Consider the following 18,962-nt stretch of genomic DNA (forward strand, 5'->3'; position numbering starts at 1 on the left):
ATCGTTGCAAACGTTCACCTCCCAGAAATCAAAACCCCAGGCGGCGACCGCGATGATATGATTATCACTGCGAAAGATTGAAAAGGATGTAACGTCCTATACTCGGAAGCTGCACAATAGCTCTTATTAACACTTCGTCACTATGCCCGTCCCTACGAAACGCAAAACCCCGTTTACGTCAACGACGTCGAAAACTCCAGCAAAAAAAGCGACTACATCGGCGTCAAGATCAAGACCGGGGGCTAATGGGAATATCTTGAATTTCTTTAAGAAGGTGGATGGTCCCTTACCACCGTTAGTCCAGAATCGCGACGGAAATGGAGACCTTAGGAAGTTTGGGTTCTATAAAGGGCCCCGTCCAGCGAGGACCGGAGCGCTCGGCGGGGACATGTTCTTCCTGGATGGCGATGAAGAAGCAGAAGATGGAGATCAAGGCTCGTGGAGATATAGTGAAGATTTAGCAGAAGACCCTAAGGAAATGGAGGACTTGTTCGGTCCGGCGAGTACTCAAGAACAGAGGGAGATTTTGGAAACGGAGGAGGCCATCAACGAATCATTAGCTTTGGGCCCAGCTACTTTCCCCGCGAGAGCTTGTACCCCGCCTCCGTTGGATTTGGGTGCTCATGGAGTAATCGGGGGGGAATTCGATATGCCAGCAAATGACGACATGTGTCCATTCAGTTTCGATGATCCTATCGGAGACAACGTCGCCGGCTCATCCGTGGTCCCCGAACACCTAGTGAATAATCTATCCCCACGGGAAACAGAGCACGCTGCTGAATATACACAAAATCCTCTAAGTGCGACAGTTTTGCTGCCATCGGATTACAATGTTGACGAGGACGATCTCATTGAAGACGAGGGTATGGAGAACTTTGATGAAGAACAGGAGGGACGATGGAGGGACGCAGAAGATGATGAACTGGAAAACGATGACGAGGAAATCGGAGAAGAGAAAATGAATAGGAAGTTTATGGAACAAGAGGAATTAGATGAAGCTGAATTTCTTGCATCGCTGAGTCCATTGGACAAGGGTGAAGATGAAGCTAGGTGTCTTGTCAGTTGTCCGATATGTGACGCCAACCTGACAGGATATGAAGATGATGTAAGTATCCGCTTGAACATCTATCAAAACAATGTATTGCATGCTAAAATTGTTTTTCTAGGTTGTATCCCGCCATGTAAACAGCTGTCTTGATGGGAATACAATACCTCTGCCCTCGCGGGAATCTAAACTCGTAGCATCCAACCTGCCAAACCAACCTTCAAAGACATTTCTTCATCCTCCTCGCCCAGCACAGTCAAATCCCTTCTCACACCCATCTGCGACAACTTCTGCTCCATCTGCCTTCTCTAAAATCATGGCTTCCAACGCTGAGGATCGGGCCTGGAAAGAAGCCGCCGACGAGGAAACCCGCTCTAGGGGGAAACGTTCATTCCAGCGGACTTGCCCCTTCTACAAAATTCTCCCGAACCTCAACGTCGCCGTTGATGCCTTCCGGTACGGTGCCGTAGAAGGTACAAACGCATACTTTCTTAGTCACTTCCACAGTGATCATTACATCGGCCTCTCATCTAGCTGGAATCATGGTCCAATATATTGTTCAAGGGTTACAGCGAATCTATGCCGACGACAGTTACGTGTAGACCCACAATACATCAAAGAGCTAGAGTACGAGAAAAGAACAGAGGTGCCTGGAACCGGTGGAGCGACCGTGACCATGATTGATGCAAACCATTGTCCAGGGTCGTCTCTATTTTTGTTCGAGAAGACAATATCTTCGCCACGAGGGGCCCGGCGTCAGCGTATTCTGCACTGCGGGGATTTTAGAGCTTCTGCGAAGCATCTGAGACATCCTTTATTAAGTGTGGCGAGGAAGAACAGGATTGATATCTGCTATCTTGATACAACTTATCTGAACCCAAAATATGCATTCCCGCCACAAAAACAAGTTATAGAAGCATGTATGGAGTTATGCGTCAGCCTTGACAAGGAAGTCGAAGAGGGCAAAGAGCTGGGGTTTGGAGAGTGTCGAAAAGAGGGCGGTGGGATCGAGAAGTTTACAATACCCAAAGCCCCCACAAGTGAGGCTAGCGGCTCAAAGAGCGACAGCCCAACGAATGTGGTAAACTCCTCCGTGAAAACCAAAGGTAAGCTACTAGTCGTTGTCGGAACCTATAGTATCGGTAAAGAAAGAATATGCATGGGCATAGCCCGGGCTTTAAACTGCAAAATATACGCCCCAGCGAACAAACAGCGAATCTGCGCCGCACTCGAAGACGATGAGCTTAATTCGCGGCTTACATCAGACCCGCACGCTGCGCAGGTACACATGACCCCACTAATGGAGATCAGGCCTGAAACGCTCAAAGAGTACTTGTTATCCTTCAAGCAAAGGTTTACCAAGATTGTGGGGTTCAGGCCCAGCGGATGGAATTATCGGCCACCAACAGGGAGGCTTGTGGACAGTCCACAGGTACAAACAGTGCTGAATTCGCAGGCTTGGAGAAGTAATTATGGAGTCACTCATATGGTGCCACAAAGAGGGAGTACGGCTGAGGTCAAGTGCTTTGGTGTACCTTACAGCGAACACAGCAGCTTCAGGGAATTGACGGCATTCTGTTGCGCGCTAGATATTGTGCGGATTATTCCGACAGTCAAGTTAGTAATCCACCATCCTATTTTGTTGAGAGGCTAAAAATGACTCTCTTTCTTGATTATTTTTACATTCATACATTCATTCATTCCTTCGAGAGGAAAGAAGACAAAACTGAGCTGACATAATTCGCAGCGTGGGATCCGCGAAGTCGCGCGAGAAAATGAAGTCGTGGTTTGAGAAGTGGGCGGCAGACAGGAAGAAGAACGGGTTTTACACACTCGAAGAAGGGCAAGATGTGTTGTAGGCTGAGGGGGTGTCGCGGGAATCCAGGACAGATTCCAGCATGGATTCTCAGCATTAATCTGCATGGCGAGCGTTTCTAGCACGGATTCGATATTCTAGCACGTTGTAGCCTGCAGGATTGGCATGTCAAAGTATCCCCATGCTCCGCACAATACCGACACTTACGTTGCCCCCTTGACCATGGGAGACTTCAAGGCTGCCCAGGCCAGAAACGGCTGACAAAAAAAACCACCATTTCACGATATCATTGCAGCATCAAGTTGTTGAAATGATGCTCTCTTGAAAACGGCAAGTTGAGCCTGTGCTTGAATCTCAATTTCCGACTTATAGCTCCAGATTTCCATATAACCCGGCCTCTTTCTTTTTGAAAGGGCATGAAATGTCGTGAGCACGAATCAAAATGAATGACGACCCCATGCGATGTCACCTCGCGCGGCTCAATATCGCAGGTAGCCCAGCATTCTCGTCCTTGCGAGATGCTCACCCCACGCCTGAAGTTGCAATTGTGGGCTGCTTGGAACCAGCTGGGGCCTGGTCTGCTTCGAGAATGGTGACCATTTCGTTAGTCTCGGACAGCCACAATTCAAGCTTTTTTTCGTCGCATGCCACCCTGGATCGCTACTAAATTTACTCTTTGCAGAGTTCGGTGACAGCGGGCAGCTGCTGAACACTACGATAGCTGATGCATTCAGAGTTCCTTCCACCTTGTACCGTAACGTAACCTTATCTCGAACGCAAGGCTTTCAGCCACACGAAAGTTGCGATATTTTATTTTATATCTAAGAGTTTTCCGTGCATCCCCTTCAGCCAAATGATTTTTTTTTCTGTTTGTTTCTCCTTTCCTAGACATCTTCAACTTTATTCCGCTCGTTCGTTTCAGAAGGATTTTGTTTGCCCTCCACCAAGTCTTGGACTTACCTTCCATCAAACTTCGGACGACGGACTGTAGCGAATGCCTTATTGGGGACAGCATCCCAGGCGCCCTGATACTGGCTGTGCTTCAACCTAAAACCCCCCAGACATCGACCACTGGATCGAATTGCCCATCAGCAGGGGGGGCTGGAGGAAAGGGAAAATTACGTGAAGACTAGTTTTTTCCGACTAGCACCGGGATGTTACCATAGTCGTTTGATGTCACGGTTGGCCTAGTTATATGTTAGCTAAGCTAAATTCGAGAATTCGACGGAGTAGCCGCTGTTATATAACCAAAAGGTAACCCCATAATCTCTCTTGGGATTTTTTTATTTTTTATATTTTTTATTCCATCTTTTTCTCCTTTCTTAATATCTCGACACTTTCGTTTTTTTTGTTTGGTGTTAAAAATTAATCCCGACCTTCGCTTTTTTTTTTAGTGATTGACACTCGTTTTTTTTTGTTTTCCTCTTGCGAATTGCTAAAACCAGCTCACGATAGCATTCCGTCGTTGAAGGTTTTCATTCCTGCTCAATCTGGAGATACCCACGAATTCCAGCTCAGGAACAATCACAATTGAATATTTTGACCAAATTGCGGGCTGGCAGCCTTTTAAATTTCCAACATCACCGACCAACAAGCACATTCACATTAAAAATAGGAGGAATCAAAAAGGCCAACAAAGTGAATTCTTGACTTTGTGAACCTCGTCCAGATCCAGATAGGATTATCTCCGACAATCGCTTTCCAACGACCTTGTTACACAGAAACAACGCATATCCTTATCCCTCTTTGCCCCCCTGCAGGACTGATGTCGGCCTCGACAACTTCCACAATGGCAACATCCCAAGTCTCAGAGCGAAAAGCCGGAGGCCATTCTCGTGAAGCTTCACGAGGAGAGTATACTTTCCCAAGAACAGGGGTACCGACCATCAGCGTTTCCAGATCACATTCTCGAAATTCATCTTGGGATAGCAAGAAGAACGACGATATCATGCTCCCACAACGTCGTACACCACCATCAATCCAAATTCTGCCCGCTAGCAGTCCATCTACTAGACGGAATTCTAACGAGTACGGTGGAAACTCCTTTTCCACCGTTCCAATATCTTATTCTCATCCAACATCGCCAACATACGGCCCTCTAACCTGGGCAACCGAGAAACTCACAAGGAGTTCTCAGACAGCCTCAAAAAAGCTATTAAACACAATTGGCCTTTCAAAACTCTCCACATCCTTCTCTCCCTACGACGCGGAATCACAAACCCCAAGAAATTGGGGAACAAGCAATACTTCCTTCTCCGAAAAGGCAATGCAATCCGGTCAATTCCCAAGCCACTACTACCCAAAACCCACAAAATTCCACAGCACCTTCCGCTCAGCGCCGATAGGATATACAATCTTCCACCTCAAACGTTACTCCCAACTCTTGTTCACCCCACGCCGCCTTCTTTCCCTTTTAGTCTCCCTTCTCCTCTTATCTTTCCTTTTTCGCAAACCCCTCACAAATTTCTACAGATCCTCCCCACTTTTCGGCGGCGGCTCTAAATTTGTCATAATCCTCGCTTCGAACCAAGGCGGTGGTGTTCTCGGCTGGAAAGGCGAAAAGGAATGGTTCGTAGAACGCGAGTCGATCAAGAACAAAAAGCTATATGCAGAGAAACATGGTTATACCCTCGAAATCAGAGATATGAAAGCCATGCGACGGTACGCCCACGAATGGCGTGAAGGATGGGAAAAGATCGATGTCCTAAAACAAACGATGAAAAAGTACCCGAAGGCAGAGTGGTTTTGGTTTTTGGATATTCAGACATACATCATGGAACCTGAGATTAGTTTGCAACGTCACATCTTCAGTCGGTTGAACAAGGTTACATATAGGGATATCAACAAGTATAATCCTCTAAATATCACACATCCGGTACGGAGAAGGTGGTTGGACAGCGTGGCAAAGAGCGTTACCGGTGATGCGGATGAGGATAGCCTCGGTCTCATTCTCCCACAGGACTGCGGTGGCTTCAATTTGGGTAGTTTCTTCGCCAGGCGCTCGGAGTTTACAGAACGTTTGATGGATGTTTGGTGGGATCCTGTCGGGTATGAACAGATGCACATGAACTGGGAACATAAAGAACAGAACGTCCTGGTATGTTTTTTCTTTCTTTTCTTTTCTCTCTTAAATTCTTTCATGAAATCAGTTACAATTCTAACACCTCGATTTTACAGGAGCATCTATACAAACACCAACCATGGACTCGCAATGGTATCGCCTTCATCCCTCAAAGAATGGTGAACTCATTCCCACACGGTGCCTGCAAGGAAAAAGCAGGCGACAAAAACATCTTCTATCAAGCAGAGGACCGAGATTTCCTCGTCAACATGGCAGGATGCCAATGGGGTCGAGACTGTGCAGGCGAAATGCAGCACTTCAAAGAAATTAGCGAAAAGCTAGCAAGTAAGAAAGGATCTTGGTAGTGAGAGCACTCTCCATATCCAGACCACGCTTACTACAGCAAAAATAATCCCGTACATATCCGAAAGGCAGGGGAAGAAGTCGAATACTCCTAACCCCCCCCTCTCTCATTCTTCCTTTTTGTCCTCTTCAAACGATGCATGTCCGCGAGGAAATATACACACGAAGACGCCTCACGAGAAACGTTTTAAGATAATATCAAATCCTCATTTTTAGTGTGTGATGTTTAATCCCTCTTGTTTTTTTTATTCACACAACAGCTATCACTTCTTAACATTACTTTCTGCCCTTTCTTCTGTATTCTCTCATCTAGCGATGGCGTTTTCAAGGATTTCTTGCAACTTTACATCGATTCGCCTCCTACCTTCGGGGCGAATGACTATAAAATAATCTTGATATCAGATTCACTTGCCTGATAAATATCAATTAAAATCCTAATCATCTTTACCACGTTGCAAAGTTGTACCTCGTATCAGTAATTAATTGCGTTATAGCCTAGCGATGAGACAGCACCATGAAGCCATAGGCCATCGAGCTTGTCTTACGGCTGACGTCATGACATTGCTAGTTGAATTCCTAATTAGTCTGACGCGAAAGAATTTATCCATAAGAATGTCGATTGGTATTCCAAAATGTTAATGCTTCCACGGCTTTGAAGAAGAAATAATAATAATAATAATAATAATAATAATAATAATAATAATAAAGCTGAATTATCATATAGGCTGCCTCTAACTGCGGCCAAGGTATTGAACCAGAAAAAAGCATTGGTAGGAATAACAAAAGCCGGTGATAGTGTGAAAAACCGGCATGCAAAAGAGTAAAAGAAACAATGCTATGGGTACAATAGGTATAAGAAGGAAATAAAACAACTGCCTTGTGAGAACGATCCCGCTAACTATGTATTCGTGTCCGAACAAGGATAAAAAAAATGAAACAGAAACAAAAAACAAAGGTTCTTTTAGGGAAAGAAGAAGTCAGAAAAGTGCCACGCCTTGCTATGCTTTCAAAAATAAAACTAAAAACCGAATCCTTCCTTTCTTCCATGCATATGAGTAAAAAAGCATGCGAGAATACCCCTCCAATATGCTAAAGTCCGTGATTAAAACGTATTTCGTTGAATATGTTCAGATGAATCGTAAAGCGGGATGTTGAGTCATGGGTATTTTTATATGTCGACTGGTAGTTCCTTGATAATAGTGAATTCTGACCGACATTCGACTTAGAGTAGGTGTGGGGAAACCTCTCTTAAGTAGAGGGCTTTAGCTGCGCATTATTCTCGTTTTGAGTGTTGTCTTGAATAGGTTCGTCGATTGTCCCACTCGTTGATGCCATAGACATCTGGAGATCATGGTCCTTTGACGCCTGGCTATGGTGATCGAGAGTGGTAGTAACCTCCCCGGATATTAACTTGTCCGAATTCGATAACCGATGGTCCCACCTTGGTTTTCCACTATGCCGGTGTTTACGAAACTTATGTCTAAACCGTCGAGGAGGCTCGTCCAGGAGCAATGGTGTTTGTTCGGAATCAGCATTATTCGTGGTGCTGAAATAAGATGGGCCTGCACTATAGTCGAGGGTAGTGGTTGGGTGTATCGTAGACTCAGATTGTGCTGCCAGCTCTCCCTCCGATCCCACTCCAACACCGGCTGTTTGGAAGTCCCCCATGGAGGCCAATTCGTCGTTATAATAGACTAAACCCGCTGGGCCATCAAAAGAACCATCGTGGAGCCCCGATTTAGGCCCATTGGATCTAGTATGTTCTGATATAACTGTGGGCCAATTCTCAGCCTCCGTATGTTTCAATGCCGAATCCTCAGTATGAATATGCGTCAATCCACCGAGCTTCTGGAGTGCCTTTTTCGTCTCGATCGTTTCCGCTGCGAATTTAGAGACATCAACTAAATTCGGCGCACTGTTTAGACCTCCAGCTCTATCATTTCTTGCCACTACAGAGTATGCAGGAGGGAGTACCGGGCGGGAAGTTGTATTTTCAGACGGAATATATTCTGGGGCGTCTGCCTTCAGAGTTGATGATTGCCGTTTCCCTATATTTGGCATTGTGTAATTGTAATGTGGTAGGGAGGCCGGTTTGAAAACTCTCGTGTTTTTATCGAGTGGTTTCTTCGTTATGATGCCGCTGACAGAAGTTCCATGGCGAAAGTCGGGTTGCTGACAAATAGTTGTGCTCGTGGCATTGGTCCCTTCAATCCCTGGACTGCAAACCGGTATTGGCGAAGTTTTCTTCGAATTGGAATCATCCTTTTGCAGATCATTGTTGACGGGGCCAGACTTGACAGGATTTGCGATTACAGGCACTGATTCCTTCGCCTGCTTATTCCAAAGTTTGAAGTAAGCATCCCCTCGTCGGAGGAGATCGTCGTGCGTCCCAATTTCTTTAATCTTTCCGTCCTTAACAACAATGATTTGGTCTGCAGCTACAACTGTCGACAGCCGATGCCTGTGGATTTTGTCAGTGGTTGGATTTTTATCAACATTATGAGGTTTCACTTACGCGATGACAAAAGTGGTCCTCCCCTTTGCCAACTCGCCGATTGCTTTCTGGATTTTTCGTTCCGTTTGCATGTCGACCATGCTTGTCGCCTCATCTAGCAATATTATCTTCGGGTTCCTGATAATAGCTCGTGCGATTGCGATCTATTTCCGTTGTTAGTCTAGGACCGTATACGTATATCTGTTCCAACTCACCCTTTGCAATTCACCCCCCGAGAGCTTGACTCCTCGTTCACCAACGACTGAGTTATAGCCATCCGGGAAGCTTAGGATTTGCGAATGAATAGCAGCGGCCTCGCAGGCTCTATAGATGTCTACTTTCGTTAGAAAAGGATAAAAGTTAGGTCTGAACAAGACTTACCAGCATCAGTTGCCTTAAAGTTGGCATAGCGCAGGTTGTTCATGATCGTATCATTAAACAACGTCGGATCCTGTGTATTCACACTTTAGTAGATGCTCGACGGTGAGCTTGACTAAACGACTAACCTGAGGGACAACGCCAATAGCATCTCTCAAACTCTCGAGTGTGACATCTCGGATATCCTGCCCATCGATTTTGATGGATCCCTTTTTGACATCATAAAAGCGAAAGAGAAGTCGGAGAAGTGTCGATTTCCCAGCCCCAGTCTCCCCTACGATAGCGACGGTCTCGCCTGGCTTGGCTCTTAGAGAAATTCCTCGAATCGCAGACTTCCTCTCGTCGTAGTCGAAATGAACTGTATCGAACGCAACCTCTCCGCTATTAACATCCAACTTTGGTGCATTCTTCCTATTTGCGACTGTCGGCTTTAGGGATAGGATTTCCAAGACACGTTCGGCATCAATCATAGAGGTGTTTAGTCTTCTGAAGAAATCCGCGAAGAAAGCAAGAGGGCCTACTCCAATGTTAGTACCTTCTAGTATCAACCTTCACGTAAAATTATACCTACCGGATAGTTGGGTCCAGTATAATAGCAACGTAACGAATGACCCGATTGGCTGTGTCTTATTTACAATCGAATACACAGCAAGATAGCAAGCACAGAGTAGCCCGAGAGTGAATATCAAGGACTGGAGGACCTTAAGGAATGAAGTTCCCCAGATCCACTTTCTTTCGTATTGCTGGTAGTCCATCACAGCCTCGAGGTATCTGTCTTGCTCGTGTTTCAAGTTGTTGAAGTACTATTATCGAGTTAGAAATTGACATCCAATGAAAACCGCGAGGGGGCCGGCCATACTGAAATATTTTGCCAGTTGCTGACAGTTTCCCACATAGTATCACCCTCCTTGCGTGAGGCTTTGATAAAGTCTCTTCGCGTGGATTGGTTGTAATTGGCCATCTTTGAAGTAGACCAAAGGAAAGAGATGCTGACGAAAGCGATGAGCAGTGCCATGTACGGCCCAAATAGGCAGTACAAGTAGATGAACGCGATGAACAAATCCGCCAACATCGGGATGAACCTGAAGAGCATCATGTCGATAAATAAATTGATGGACCTTGCATTGCTGATCGAGGCAAATAATTCACCGCTGCGTTTGTCGCAATGAAAGTCATAAGAAAGAGACAGAATGTGGTTGTAAGCCGATGTTGTGATCATGCGATAGGAATACTGTTCGATAGGAATCCACAAATAGTCCTTGATGGCAAAGAGTCCAGCATTGGATTGGAGGAGCTTGAACACGATAAACAAAGATACCTGAACCCAAGGAGATGGCCCTAAATTAATGACATTAGCCAAAACCCCGATTTTATGTTGTATTTTGTTTTATTTTCACAATATTTATTTACCTTGCCCGGAACCATGTGTAGCCTCGAGAAATGAATCGGTAACCAAGCCAAACTGTCGAGGTACCAAGACGTTCAGGGCGCTTTGCCCGGCTAGAATAAGCCCGATCACGCACATATAAAACTTCAGTTTCCGGTCTTGCGAGGGCCAGATCATCGGCCAAAATACCTAAACACCCGGTTAATCTAGACCCCTGTGAACGTTGCCCAGAAAACGACGAACCGAAAAAGATTTTGCATAATTCCACCAGTTTCCGCTTTCTTGCCACTTTGCCTGTAATTTGGCTTTTGTTTTCTTGGTACGCTCATCGTCACTCTCGGTGTCGAAGAAGGAACCATAAATTCCAAGATTGTCATCATTTTCGTCGTCCACGCCGGACTCTCGTTGCTTACGAAGTAGTCCTCGTTCTTCGTCGAAATTGTCGCAAATTGGTTGATTGTTTGTTGAGCGCAAGGTATAAAACAGAAGCGGGAGCAAAATCAAAAGGACGATCCTAGCCCCGACCACCGTGATCCAAGCAACCCCGGCGGGATGGGGGAAATTATCCCGTCGCAGGTCGGCTAAGAGGAATAGCAAAAGTTCACATGCAATACTGATGTACCAGCAACCTGCGTACGGATACCATATCACAAAGGTGCTATCGACGATAGATACTTGAAGAACCATCCATATCATGATTGACGAAATAACATAGACCTATATCAATAAATTAGTATTCGAGCATATTCTTGAATTATAGATTAAATCTTCTTAGCCCGATAGCCAGACAAGTGCTTACATTTTCATGGGTGGTTGAACCTTGTCCCGAGTTTCTGAAAATTCTTTCAACGATGAGAACTCCTTGGATAAGCTAGAGGCAAATATAATTAGTCTAGTTCAGAAAAAAGTTGGGTTTGGTTTTCTTATACTAACATATGTGGCAATGACACCACTCGAAAGGCCGAGGACAAGCTTCTTTCTGCTTTCGGTTTTAGGATGTCTGGCCTTCCTCAATGACTTAAAGGTGAAGATGGTCATCATAGACGAGAATATGAAGTAGAGGAATATGATGACTGGAGAGGAGTAGTGGATAGTTTGGACAGCATTTGAAATCGCCGTCTCATTGTTAGAAACGACATCCTTGATCAGACGGGAGACAGTCAAGATGCAGAGTCCGAGAGCGAGCAAAAGGGACCCGGCACGGAAAAGGCGAACCATGTTGCCGGACACACGGTTGCCTGAGGTGGTTGAAAAAGTTGGTGATGAAGGCCTTAGTTGCTACTTTTTGGTGATAGAGATGATCAATAACGATGAAGGGTTATAGGTATAATGGTCCGCAGTGTGCGTGATAACAAGAGAAGGAAAGAAATAAGAAATGATGACGTAGGAAAAACAGAGGCTTTTAAGGATGCAATGTAGATCTTAAGAGCCACAATATTGTTTTAATAAATAAAGGGGACTCCGTTTCTATGCTTGGTTGCGGGGTCGGGAGCAATGTTATAGAAGTCGAGAGGGGGGGTCAATCGGTGGGAGGGCGGCCCGTTTATAGTGGCTGTACTGGGCTACTCCCTAGTTGAGAACTTAGTAGTAAGTTAAAGGGGCCTGATTTATTGGGGCCACAAAAAGACTAACGGCAATGACTTTAGGCAACAGTTAGAAGAAAAGAGGCAGACGGGTTTATAAAGCCGAATAGCCCTCAGAGCAGAAAAAAAAAACTGCAAGGAAAAAGTTGATATTAAAAGACGAGAAAGAAGCAGCGATTCTGCGTGTTTAATGGTTATAGGAGGACCGGTTTGGTGTTGGCTGAATGTCTCGTGTCGTTAAAAGTGCGTTGTGAACCAGGGTAATCCCGCACAGTCCTGGTCAGAGGCCCCACGTCAGGCTGGTTGGGATGCAGGTTCGGAATATCTCTCTGGTCCCGTTACAATTGGCGACGCATTTAATACCTCAGATGAGCGCCTTTTGCAACCACCAAAGTCACCGTATAGAAGTATGTAAGTGGGAACCAAAACAACCGAATACGTTCTGGATTCCTGTTAGACCGTGCGCACTTCGTTTTGGGTTTCTCGTTTTTTCCAGATTTTCTTTTGTTTCTTCTTCTTCTGTCTTTTTTTTGTTTTTTGTTTTTAGAATAGGTCCTTTTGGTGCATATAAATATCCGTTGAGGGTTCCCTGCTGCCGCCAAATTATTCTGCAACAGCAAAAACGGATTGTTCTTTTACCCTCGTATTAGAATTATTGATTCCTTCTTAGGCCCCAACCGATACGATCCTTGACTCTCTCACTACTATTTGACAACCACACGAAAACGGCAAACGTCAGGATAATTCGATTGGTTATTCCTGTCCGCTTGGTCCGGTATGCTGCTAAAATAATTGCGACAATCCCTGTCAAAAGAATTCGTGGTGGATGTAAAGTTGTCTTAGAACTAGCCCTTCCATCTGATGTGTCTTGTGTCGTCAGATATATCGAAAAGCAAATTTAAACAGAAAGACAGGTAAAAAAGGAAAGAAGAAAAAGAAGAACGAGAATTTGAATGTGAATAAGAAGAATAAGTAGTTAAGAAGAAAAGAAAAGAAAAAAAATGAAAAGGAAAAGGTGATCCTTTGCTGATGGAGAATGCTCCTCGTGTTCAGGTCGGCGTTTAAGAGGCTCCCACTTCTCTCCTTTCTTAAGCGATTATCAAATTATTTCTAATCGATTGATCATGCTCTGACGATATGACCCCGAAATCGAACTCGACAGTATCGATGATGTAGAGACTCAAGTAGTATATATAATATATCAATCAATTCCTGTGTGACCGGTCGAGTTGCGAATTTGACCTGGTTTGATTGATATGGTTATATTGCGCAAGGCCGATAAGCGAACTAGATCAACTGCCAGATCCAAGGGAAGCGAAGGAGTCCGAGAGCCAGCCGTTGATAATGGACAATGGAAAGAGCTCACTCGAATGCCATTTACCTAGTCAAAGTGCACGGATTGTTCTATGCAATGTCCACCCCGGAACCGATAACCCGCCCAAAGCTGCAAGCAATTAATTTGATAATGCAAGAGACAAAAAGAAAGATAAGTAATAAGACCTGGTCTGGTATTATCCAAAAGAAAGTGGGAGCTAGAAACTTTAAATAAACAGAAGGAGGAGGTCTGCTTTCCCAGTTCCTCCTCAGGTCACACAACACAACCAGGAGGTCCTAAAGGCTGTTAATTTGGATTTTCCTTTATGAATTTAGCTCTGGGAGAATTAAATGTTAGATTTCTGTCTAGATGGTGATAATGGCGGTGGTTGACAAGGGTATATATTCCACTAGGGCTGGGTCAGGCCCTGGGAAAATCTTGTCTAGATGCCCCGCAAACCCAGGCTACTCTCGATCGAATCAGGTCCACTTACCGCAAGTTTCAGATCGAAGGATTCTATTCCAACCGATCTTGGTAGATAACAGGAAGAAGAAGAAGAAAAATCCTTATTATAAGAGTTTTTCAGCTATTTAATTGCCATTGACGCTCGCCAGAAAACGCCTCTGGTTACTGAATTATTCAAAGTTCGAAGCTTGTAGGGTAGCAAAGATTTGAAAGGGGAAGGGAAGGATAAAGATTGCCTATAAACGGCGATACGCGGGGGATTGATATGATAGTGTATCAAATAAAGGTAATACTTTAATAAAAGGTTTCATTGAGTCCTTCCAACAGAACGGGAGCATGCAAGCAATTGATATCCGAATTTTACGAGATGGCTGCAGAACCCAGAGTGTTGCAAGGGCTAAGGGTGGTGACTTCAACCCTTAGCTCATGTGTGCAAGTAAGACATTCGAACTAGTCGTTGCGGGAACCCTGTCAACGGAACCGTCTTTATTTTTTTTTCGCTGAGGGTGTGGTCGTTGAGGTGGTGGCCGGTGGTGGAGGAGTGTGGATATGAATGCAAATGCGAATGTGGCATTCCGGACGGAGTACTCCTTAGTAAGTACAGTACCTACCTAGCTTTGACGAAAAGCCAGAAGCGTGCTCCTCCGTATATTTTGTTTTATTTAATATATATTTCTTAGTACTTACAAGGCTTCACAGAAGGGGGGGGGGGGGGGTTCGAAAAGCTGCCTGGAAGGTCTGCCTACGCAGATTGATGCAACTAGACCAATATCCGCTTCGTCAACTGACATTAAACCGAAAAAACGGCATGGCTTTCTTAGCCAAAGACCTCAAACTACTCGGATCTCTTTCCAGTATCCTCTTTTCGCCTATATCCTTGTTTTTACTTTCAGCTCCATTGGTTACAAGGTCGTAAATTCGATGTGTCAACATGTGCCAGTAAGAAATTCTGGACCAGAGATGGGTACTGCATCAGTATGGCATTGTGGGTTCCTGTTTTCCCACCACCCACACACCCCACCCTTGTTATTCGGTACCTGGCCTTGGGGAACAAAAACTCGATATCTGGGCAAGGTCTCTTGCATAGCAGCAACCTCATCCGAGGGTCCAAATCGAGAATTAAACCATGTCCGGATGGGGATTTTCGGTCTCGCTTGCAAGGGTTTCTAAACGGGCTACCAGGTTCACAAATTGTCATTGTTTTTTCTTTATTCATGGATGCCGGGTGCCTGTCCCCGATGCAGCAGCAGTTTAATAAGAAAACTTATATTGACTTGGGGGGCCGCGGCCGGAGGGCTACAATAGTCGATGATGGCACAGTTAAGTAAGTTAGAAAGGAAAAATATTTTTTCCTTTCTATTTGTCGTATTCTACGTAAGAAATGTCTGCCTGCGACAATGGGGGGTTAAAGCCTCATACATACATACTTAGTACTATAGTACGTCGACAAGGACGCTTGTAATAGTTTTTCGTAAGACAAGCTTGCCGCAACGATTAGGCACTGCGCGCAATCTCCCTTCACTATCTGCACTCCTGATAGACACGTTTCTCGATTGAGATATTAGAACCGAAATATCATGGTGGCTGGTACCGGGCCGTGTAGTGCGTATTAGATGATCTTTCGTCCAAGAAGCTAGTGTTCTACTAAGTTTTGATGGAATCTATACCTTTAACAAGCTTTATAACGGACTTTGCGCAGCCTTATAGATATTGAGGTGCAGCTGGCTATCGCGCCAGGGAACTCTTCAATTCTGCAACTGTGCTTCTCAGACACAGTCGTATGCAAGCCCCGGACATGCAATGCAGTTAGTTGGCTTGCGCTTGTCTAGCAAATATAGGAGTGCATTAAATGTTGCAGCGCGTTATTTTCTATTTTATTTTATTCCATCCTACGAGGTGGAAATGCAAGCTGCCTTATGCTGCATTACGGCACAGGACCCATTATCCTCTCAGTTGTGCGTGACTCGGGCGGTAACTGTAGTGTATGGCTCGCGAAGGCTCGAACATTTGTTGGCCTTGCAGTTTGCAATCATTCATACCTAGAAACAACGGTTCTTGGTGCTTCAATCCTCTAACGCAGGCCAGGATTTGGATTGTGGGTCGCTTGAACAATCCGCCTAGGGGGCTGCAGGTCGGCGTCTTAACACCTCACTTCATATTGCAGAAAATGAATTGATTTTTTATTCTTGCCAATTGCATTCGCTTTATATACGAGACAAGCTATACACTTGAGGGTGCGCATGCGTATCAATTAGAAAGCGGGGATTCGGAACTCCTATATATGCAGAAGCCTGGTAAAAGTTGACGAGCTGTCATGTCTGCAAAGTTTACGATCGAAAAAAAGCTCGAACACGGCACAGCTCACCGATATGTCGTTTCCTCGGCCAGATGCACCACCGCACACATAGAGCCAGGCGGAACCGGCGCAAAAGTGCACGCACCGAATTCGGCATGGAAGGTTGTTCCCGGGTTTCTACACCGTCCGTACGCCAGGTATGAGGGGGGCAACGTGAGCAATTGGACTGTTCGCTTTCCCCGCGTTTCGACGGCTCCGCCAATTGTCCCACTTTTTTTCCCACTGGCAGCCAATATCAAATCAGGAAATCCAAAATTTTTGGAGTGAGGAGTTCGAATTAAAGAACCGAGCTTAGCTCCTTTGCTCTGGTCTCCTTCCCGGTCCAGATAACCCACGCGAGTTTTAGCCAAGCGAAAGTGAAGCTGAGATGGAGCCCGGTGGGTAATCGGATCAATAGCGTGGAGGTATCCGCAAAGCATCCAATTCAAAAAAAAAAAAAAAAAAAAAGATATTGAGGATGATAAAGTAATGTTAGAGTCGCTCGCCGACGGCTCAAAAGTACCTAGCTCGAACTCAGGCTTCAGGTGATCGACATGGCTCTAATTTTGCTTTCCTGCAAGGTGAAAAGGTTGTGCTACATACATACACATACATACACATACATGACGAGCTGATGTCGAGTCGGCTGGCTGGAGTCTGCCGTTGAGTTCCCAACATCCTACTGCGATTGTGCATATTGAGCTGCTGGTCCGTTCGTTAGCTGCATCCGGTCGCAGATTTTTGCTCCTATCTCCACGGATAAAACAAAATAGAGGTTGTAAAGAAAAGTAATCAAATCAAGGCTTTGACAATTCATCATTTAGGAGTGCACCGGAGCTGTGGATCGAGCGATCTCGGTCTATGCTTTCGAAGGTTCGCTCCACAACCGTTCCAATGCAAGGTCGGTGGGTTTCTGATATGAAGTACTTTAAAGTGTGCATTGCATCACTGCTCTTTTGTGAGCACGGGATTCGGAATATAATTTCTTCTCCCTATCCCCAATTGCAGCTAGCCCGATGGCTGCCATGCATTAGTAGGCAGGCTGCCTATCAGCTTCTCGAAACCAGGAATGTAAGTATGTTACTTACATTACATACAAACTTTTAAACTAGCGGTGCAAAGAGCACGGGGGGCACTCGTATCTAAAATCTAAGCTAAAACCGAACCTAAAACAAAATCCGTGAAGATCTGACACTAAAGAACGCGTACGTATGGTCGGTTCAAGGAACTTTCCGTGACGAACGAGAACCATCCCCTCGGGTTTTGTAACCCCAAACCAGCTTTTTTTTTTTTCGTTTTGTGTGACCAGCTCTTGCATATGTCTATCAGATTGGTCTTAAAACTTGGAAAGCAAATCAAAGCAAACAAAAATTCTTGATGCTGTTATTTTCGGGCCAGAAAGTTAAATTCATTAATTCCTCCTTGCTATGCCGGGTGCAGAAGCAAGCCAATTAATGCCCCCCTAAGCCAGCTATTATGCCGATACCACTTTACTGGAGCTTCTCGCCAGTCAATTTTATGTACGCCTCCCTGTACTTTTCTGATGTCTGCAGCACTATGTCATCAGGAACCTTAACCCCTTCTTTACCCTTGAGACCTTCCCGCGTTAGCCAATTCCGCAAGAACTGCTTGTCATAGCTATCTGGTGACTTCCCGACCTCGTAGGAGTCTGCAGGCCAGAACCTCGAGGAATCAGGAGTTAACACCTCGTCGACAAGGATTACCTCTCCCGTCTCCTCGTCCAATCCGAATTCGAATTTAGTGTCAGCGATAATGATACCCCGAGATCTAGCATAATCTCTAGCCTTGGTGTATAATGCCAATGCGAGTTCTTCGATCTTATTGGCATGCTCCTCTCCAATCATTTCCTTAACTATTTGCGAAGAGCTCTCAGTTACTGCCGCTCTTTCTCAAATCTGGAATATCCGTTGTTTGAAAAGAACACGTACCTTTATCGGGATGGATATTTTCGTCTGAATTTAGGACCCAAATGTAAGTATGTCTCTTATTGTTTACAAGATCGGATTATTAATCTTCCATGGATCTGGAATTCTGGAAATGCATCCGGTTAGACGTACCATGCTCTCCCTGTTCAGCCTTGGTACTTGGCGTATAAAGCGGCTTCTCGAACTCCTGCGATTCCTGGAGTCCTTCAGCCACCTTTATGCCGTGTACGGTTCCTGATTTTTTGTATTCGTTCCATGCGCTTCCGGTAATGTATCCTCTTACAATGGCCTCGACGGGGAAGACCTTGAATTTGCGGACAATCATGCTGCGACCCTCCAATTGGCTCTTGACGTCTTCCTTCTCGGATTCCGGGACGAATTTCAAGACCCTATCGACGGAATCCGTAACATAATGATTGCGGCAGACAGAAGACAGGTAATCAAACCAGAATTTGGAGACCGATGTCAGGAGCTTTCCTTTCCCCGGAATGCCCTATAATGGAATCCAGAAGCTTCATCGTCAGCGTCGGATGCTTCTGAATTTAGATGCGATTCGGTTGATTGCATTATCACCAACATTTTCCATGATGACATCGTATGCAGATATCCGATCCGTCGCTACAAACAGCAGTTCCGACCCGCTTAGGGTGTAGACGTCCCGGACCTTGCCTCTAGCTAATAGCGGCAAGGCCCCTTTGAGGTCGGTGTTTGTAACTGCCGCCATTGCTGTCTATTTTTTTCTATTCTATTTGTTAAATTTGGCCGGTGGTGCAG

At 45.3% G+C, this 18,962-nt stretch overlaps 4 protein-coding genes across 4 annotated transcripts; 2 read left to right on the forward strand and 2 right to left on the reverse strand.

Annotated features, from left to right (window-relative positions):
- Window positions 1-142: 142 nt before the first annotated feature.
- On the forward strand, window positions 143-2,904 carry AOL_s00043g644 (uncharacterized protein; the record flags this gene model as incomplete). Its single annotated transcript, XM_011121130.1, has 3 exons — window positions 143-1,105; window positions 1,167-2,662; window positions 2,793-2,904. 3 exons carry the CDS (start codon window positions 143-145, stop codon window positions 2,902-2,904), a joined length of 2,571 nt encoding a protein of 856 aa, XP_011119432.1.
- Window positions 2,905-4,626: 1,722 nt separating this feature from the next.
- Window positions 4,627-6,287, forward strand: AOL_s00043g645 (uncharacterized protein; the record flags this gene model as incomplete). Its single annotated transcript, XM_011121131.1, has 2 exons — window positions 4,627-5,958; window positions 6,039-6,287. 2 exons carry the CDS (start codon window positions 4,627-4,629, stop codon window positions 6,285-6,287), a joined length of 1,581 nt encoding a protein of 526 aa, XP_011119433.1.
- A 1,246-nt stretch (window positions 6,288-7,533) lies between these two features.
- Window positions 7,534-11,762, reverse strand: AOL_s00043g646 (uncharacterized protein; the record flags this gene model as incomplete). The annotated part of the gene is made up of 11 exons (XM_011121132.1): window positions 7,534-8,746; window positions 8,801-8,943; window positions 8,995-9,113; window positions 9,161-9,230; window positions 9,286-9,674; window positions 9,729-9,960; window positions 10,017-10,495; window positions 10,568-10,733; window positions 10,788-11,261; window positions 11,344-11,415; window positions 11,478-11,762. The coding sequence occupies 11 exons, from the start codon at window positions 11,760-11,762 to the stop codon at window positions 7,534-7,536; spliced, it is 3,642 nt and encodes a 1,213-aa protein (XP_011119434.1).
- A 5,970-nt stretch (window positions 11,763-17,732) lies between these two features.
- On the reverse strand, window positions 17,733-18,912 carry AOL_s00043g647 (uncharacterized protein; the record flags this gene model as incomplete). The annotated part of the gene is made up of 4 exons (XM_011121133.1): window positions 17,733-18,115; window positions 18,192-18,215; window positions 18,321-18,681; window positions 18,766-18,912. 4 exons carry the CDS (start codon window positions 18,910-18,912, stop codon window positions 17,733-17,735), a joined length of 915 nt encoding a protein of 304 aa, XP_011119435.1.
- Window positions 18,913-18,962: the final 50 nt, after the last annotated feature.

Source organism: Orbilia oligospora, assembly GCF_000225545.1.
Source record: "Orbilia oligospora ATCC 24927 unplaced genomic scaffold scaffold00043, whole genome shotgun sequence".
In the NCBI taxonomy this organism is placed as follows: domain Eukaryota; kingdom Fungi; phylum Ascomycota; class Orbiliomycetes; order Orbiliales; family Orbiliaceae; genus Orbilia; species Orbilia oligospora.